The following is a 6,330-nucleotide window of genomic DNA, read 5'->3' as shown; positions in this document are numbered from 1 at the left end:
GCAGGAACTCGCCCGCACCCTCAAGTGTAATATTGCAATTATACAACAGTTACCCTTACACTTCTTCTTCTTGTCGTGTCCACAAGACAGTCAGTTACAACACTTGGCTAGATGTGGTTCAGCCACAGCTGAACACATTGCTGTCCCTTCTCATTAAACTCTGCCAAGTCCGATGCTGTGCAGGGATGTTCCAGCAGGGGGCATGTGAGGAGGTGCTGCATGGTCTGCGGCTCAGTGCCACAGTCACACACAATGTCCTCGTCATTTGAAAATCCCCATTTTGCAAGAGTGTCTTTTGCTCGCCCAACACCAGATCTTAATCTATTTAAGCATTTCCACACTGCGTAAGTTGAGTCTGCTCCAGGGGGTAGTGCTTTGCTAGCCTTTAACTCCATCGTTGTAGCTGGTGGGAGGTTGCCAGTTCTTTCTTCCCACTGAGTGACTCTCTCACTACTTGTGCTCGGTGTTCCGAGCAGAGGGATGCTATTCTGAAAACTTTTACACTTAGTGTGTGTGATTTATTTTAAATGAAATAAATGTATACAAAGTTGAATTATATGACAATACTTGGACACATTCTGCCCGACAGTCAAGATGAACTAAAGGCGGCATGCTCAACTCTAAATGAACAATGTCTTGAGAGGACAGTGTAGGAGTCCTAGAGGATGTTTTGTCTTTATCAGCGTTACCCTCAAAATATGTCTTTCACTTTCCAAGTCCCCACAGATTGCTCAGAACAAAACACAAACAATATTCATGAAATGCACGAAATACATAATAGTAAAAAAAAACAAAAAACACACACAATAGAAAAGAGACTGTGAACAGACAGAGCTGGGGCAAAATTGGAATGGTACTGTAGTTCCAGCCCTGTTTGTGTGGTTGTGGTTTGGGTCCTCCAGGCATTGAGATGGAGATAGTGAACAGTTGTGAGAAGAACAATGGAGGCTGCTCCCATCACTGTGAGCACACCACCAACGGACCCCTCTGCTCCTGCAACCAGGGTTACCACTTGGACAAGGACAGGAAGACCTGCGTTGGTAAATAATTTATGTCCTCTCCTGGGTATGATTCTCTCCCTCTCTCTCTCTCTCTCTCTCTCTCTCTCTCTCTCTCCCTCTGTTTTCCCTGCTATTGATGATCATATCGGGGCGGCAGTGGCTCAGGAGGTACTCTAGACCTGGCCACTTGGGAATCGGAAAGTTCTTGGTCCGATCCCTGGCTCCCCCTGGGTGAAAGTGTCCTTGAGTAAGACACTGCTCCCGATGAGCCAGTTTGTGCCTTACATGGTTTCGCAGTTGGTTCCGGTATGGGGCGGCGGTGGCTCAGGGTTACAGTGGCCGGATGGTAACCGCAAGGTTGCCAGTTCGAACCCGGGCTCCCCCAGAGTTAGTGTCGAAGTGTCCTTGAGCAAGACTCTGAACTCCTAATTGCTCCTGATGTGCTGGTTGGTGCTGTCAGTGTGTGAATGTGTGCGTGAATATAATGCACATTGTAAAGTGCTTTGGATAAAGGCGCTATATAAATGCATTGATGCCAGCTGGCTCCTACCCACTCTTTTCCATCCTCAGATAGCGATGAATGTGAGAGTGGGGATGCATGCTGCAGCCACTACTGTAGGAACTATCCAGGAGGCTACGAGTGTAGCTGCAAGGCCGGCCACAGACCCAACCCAGATGGCTGCGGCTGCGATGGTAAGAGGGCTTGAGTCTAAGAGTAAGATCTCATTGTACAATTTATTTCTAATTTCTAATACACACTTACAATGGCACGACATACGTTTCCAAGGCTCATTTATGTACTGATTCTTATAATTATATATTTTTTTACAGATCTGTTCGTGTAACTATTATATCACCAGTATAACTGTCCAATGAAATATTGCATATAACTTTTTATCACATAAACCAATGAATGTGTACAGTGTCTCTCTGTAGCTAATCTCGCATAATCTCGCATACTACTTTAGGCCAATCAGCATATTTCTTTGCATGCTGAGCAAGGAACTTAATTGAATATTTTTTCAAATCGATCAACAATTATAAACCACTTAACCTAGCATCCCTATTTTGAGGGCGGACATTTGGCTAAAGTATTAGCGCTACAAACTCTGTGGGTAGATTGGCTATTGGCTAATGGCTATACTGTAAGAGATTTCTTATAGAGGCAAAAAAGAGTGGGCCTTGTATAGACACACCCTGCCATATTTTGTCAAAATAATGTTTTATTCACAAACATTAGATATTATATTATACTTTAAACAAAGTATAAACAAAGTATATATTATACTTTGTCATATACCTGTATGAAAATAGTGAAAATATGTCATGATCTGTGTTGTTAGACATTGATGAGTGTCTTGGGGAGAGCTCAGGCTGTGATCACTACTGCACCAACACCCTGGGAACCTATGAGTGTTTCTGTGTTGTTAGACATTGATGAGTGTCTTGGGGAGAGCTCCGGCTGTGAACACTACTGCATCAACACCTTGGGAACCTATGAGTGATCTGATCTGTGATCTGTGTTGTTAGACATTGATGAGTGTCTTGGGGAGAGCTCCGGCTGTGAACACTACTGCATCAACACCTTGGGAACCTATGAGTGTTTCTGTCGGCTGGGCTTCCGTCTGGATCACGACCGCCACGCCTGCATCCGTGAGTGACGTTTTGTGATGACATGAACGATGACCTGAGATCAGTTTTCTGAAAAAGCTATGTTTCTATGTCAGTCGTTCTTCGATTTTTAACGAAAACTGAATATGTAAATATATGCAAACCCAACAATAACCACATTATAAAAACACTTAACAACACTGAAACAGACTACAAGTATTTGGGTTCATATATATCTTCTTCCCAAAAGGACTTTCAAACTAGGAAGGGTATGGTCAGCCTGCAATGACATGCATAAGATCTGGTCATCCCAGCTTAGTAAGATGTTAAAAGTAAAAATCATTAGGACGACCGTTGAGCCAATTCTACTCTATGGCTCCGAGACACTTTCAAAGAAACTAGAGAAACGGTTGGATGGCACTTACACCTTCTAATGAGAGCACAAAATCTGTCTTGAAAGAGCCACCCATCGACTAATCTAATATATGGCAACCTTCCCCACCATAGTTACTTTCCACCACTGAATTTACAACTGTACCTTGGTCTGTGCATGTCAGCTCTATACAGTGACCTGGATGATGAAGAAGAGGATGGGGAGGAAGATGAGGATCTTGAGGTGCGTCGGTTGCCCGACCTGCTGTTCCGACGTCCTCCTCAGCTCCTGCGGTACACAGCAGCCCTGCACTCGCGCTATGACGATGGCGGTGGTGATGATGAGGATTATGACAACGACGAGGAGGCCGAGGCCCACAGAGAACAGAGAGGGGAGCTCAGACTCCTCAGCCATATAGGTACAATACTGACCCCCGTTAACCACTTACTGTAAACCCTCCACCATTGGTTCTCAAACTCTTTATAGGATCACCATAATTCTGAGTGTACAAAATTGAGTTAAAGGGACACTTCACCCTTTTTGTAAAAAGATATATGTTAATGACATTTAGGAGCTTTAGAACACTTTCCTGGGGGTCTTTATGTATGTAATATGTGGTTTTAGATATTTTAGATTGTAGCAGTGAGCCTGTTGTCTCTGATGTCATGGACACTGGGCTCACTTCCTTCCTGGACTACATGTTGTCTCAGTAAGACAGCTCTCCCCCCTATCCACAAGGAGGAGCAGTGCACCAAAGAATTATGGGAATTGTAGTCCAGGAAGGTAGTGAGACCAGTGTCCATGACATCAGAGACAACAGGCTCACTGCTACAATCTAAAATATCTAAAATCACATATTACACACATAAATACCCCCAGAAAAGTGATCTAAAGCTTCTAAACGTCATTAACATATATTTTTTTGCAAAAAAGGGTGAAGTGTCCCTTTTAACAAAAAAATATTATGAATTTACATAATGCTGATGATAGCGCTGTCAAACAAGTCTATGAAATCTATGGAAAATGTTCAATATGAAATATTAAACGTAATATTTGATATAGTCCTTGCTTCATATATTTCTCGGCTAAGGAGTCCTTAGCCTGAAAAAAGAAAATAGACACCTGAGTTGGCTCTGTATTTGGACATGTCATGGATATGATGACTGACATCACAGGCTGGCCACTTGAAATAGGAGATTCACATTGGAGCCACACTGTTCTCATGTGGTTCCTGAGATCCACAGGATTCGTTCTTTTTTTATATAGATTCGTATATAATATCTGTTTTTAAACTTTGAACATGGCGTCCCTATGTTTTGCATGTCATTATTGGCCAAATAAGACCACTATCTATCTACCTGTGGGCTCTGTTTCTATAATCCCCTTTGGGGTCTTGCTATTTAATTCTATATTCTCTGTATTTGGCATGTCATTTATTTATTATGAATAATTTGTATGCTTACAGGGAATTAGTAAATTGAGACAGATCCTTGATACCAAATATTACATTTATGCTCAATAAATAATGTATATTGAATTAAATCTACATGCCTCCCTGGGGGAGGCATGCCAAAATAGCAGATCTACAAGCTCAAGTTGGTGTTGAGTCGATGAATAAAAGTGGTCTGAGTACAGTTGTAGCTCAAGTCCATTTCACTACTAGATGGTTTAAGTCTTTCTCAGTGTGTTTAGATGGCTCATTTGGAGAGGACTGCAGTGTGAGCTGTGAGGACTGTGTCAACGGAGGTGTGTGTGGTCCAGACAAAGACCGCTGTGAATGCCAACCTGGATGGACCGGGGTCATCTGTAATGAGAGTAAGACATTTTAGCTTCTTCTTTAGCAAGAGACTGAGTTGAGCAGAAAATATATAATATTTCCCCAAATGTAAAAATAAATACATCTTAACTGCATGCATGACATGCCTTATCTTTTATTTTCATTCTTTATTCCACGATTTTGCAACCCATTTTTCCACCCAGTGTCAATTATCCAATGTAATCCTGGGCCTCTTCTGCCAACCTGGGGAGAGCAACGGACTGACCTTGTGCTTTCGTCTATGCATGAGTAGTCCAAGCCGCTTCTTTTCACCTGACAGGGGGAGTTTCCCTGGTTGGACGTACAGTAGCGCATGGAAGGAACACATTATTCCAACCAGTTACATTCTCCTCCATCAGGCTGGCCAAGGCGGAGGCAGTTTAGGGACCAGGATTACTGCATGTTTTTGTGAGGGTACCAACCTAGGGGACACAGGGAGAACACTATATACTGTATATATCTTTTTGCTTTTCTGCTTTTATTGGTAGTATCAAGTGGAGATTGACAGGAAAGACGGAGAGACAGAAGGGGAGAGACATGCAGGAAAGGTCGTCATGAATGGGACTCAAACACGTGATGCTATGTCAGGCCAAAGCCTATATGTAGCATGCGCCTGGACAACTTGGCCAGCGGGTGCCCTGTAAAACACTATATTAAACGGTGCAACAAACCTCAAAGAAAATAAATATTGATTTTAATCCTCAATGTTCAGAAATGCAGAAAAGAGGGAAAAGTGGGATACAAAACAGAGGTTAATCATACCATTTGATTTAATACATTAATAAAACAATAACAGTTGATTTGTTAATATAATACATAATAAATAAATAAATACATAGGGCATTATTATTTGATTTCCTGAAAAAGGATTTTATTGTATAATTGCTAAGAAGATAATCAAAAGGCCCTGTAGGTCTATAGGTTTGAACCAGCCGTTGGGATCCATGCAGGCCTCTCTTCCAGAGAGAGATGAGAGGGCTTCCTACTGTATGTGTACATCCACTCAGGGCCATGTATCAAACCCTGTCTACTCAACCGTGTGGGAGGCTGGCTTGTTTATGGGCCCCGGAACACAGAGGGCACAGGGGGAATCAATCTGTCTGCTAGTCAGTGGAGCCGGGCCAAGGCCCTCAGTGAGAGCACCAGCCTCAGGCCAAGGATGTCCAGTGCTACAGTAGGTTGGGAATCAGGGCTCCATTGTTCCCATCCAACAGTATGATTAATGACTGTCTTTGGTGTGAACTCCAGACAGGGCTGTCTGTAATCATGAGAAGAGAGCCACATGGGGATAAATCCATTACAAGCAATCTGTCACTTTTAGCAACATGCTCCTGTGGCAGTGGAGTTTTTTCAGAGGTGATGATACATGGGCAACATTAGGAGGCAGTGGAGATGAGCATCATGGCTTGCAGCGCTGGTAGGAATTTGTATCTGGGAATCCGCGTGAATGACATTGTGGCCTATGAAAGTCTAATGATGAAATGCTGTTGGTCATAATTTCTTTTGTAAATCTCCCATGATCATACTGT

General features: G+C 42.8%; 1 protein-coding gene across 1 annotated transcript in view; it reads left to right on the top strand.

Moving 5' to 3' along the window:
- egfem1 (EGF-like and EMI domain containing 1) overlaps window positions 1-6,330 on the top strand; it is an 81,811-nt gene that overhangs the window by 34,447 nt on the left and 41,034 nt on the right. The window contains exons 10-14 of the mRNA XM_080771961.1: window positions 903-1,040; window positions 1,572-1,694; window positions 2,532-2,654; window positions 3,170-3,403; window positions 4,669-4,800. Of these exons, the coding sequence (XP_080628087.1) occupies window positions 903-1,040; window positions 1,572-1,694; window positions 2,532-2,654; window positions 3,170-3,403; window positions 4,669-4,800 (750 nt within the window). The remainder of the gene's footprint in view (window positions 1-902; window positions 1,041-1,571; window positions 1,695-2,531; window positions 2,655-3,169; window positions 3,404-4,668; window positions 4,801-6,330) is intronic.

This window comes from Protomyctophum bolini (assembly GCF_963924005.1).
Source record: "Protomyctophum bolini genome assembly, chromosome: 9".
In the NCBI taxonomy this organism is placed as follows: Eukaryota; Metazoa; Chordata; class Actinopteri; order Myctophiformes; family Myctophidae; genus Protomyctophum; species Protomyctophum bolini.
The sequence above is the reverse complement of the archived record's forward strand: the minus strand, read 5'-3'. Positions and strand labels throughout refer to the sequence as shown.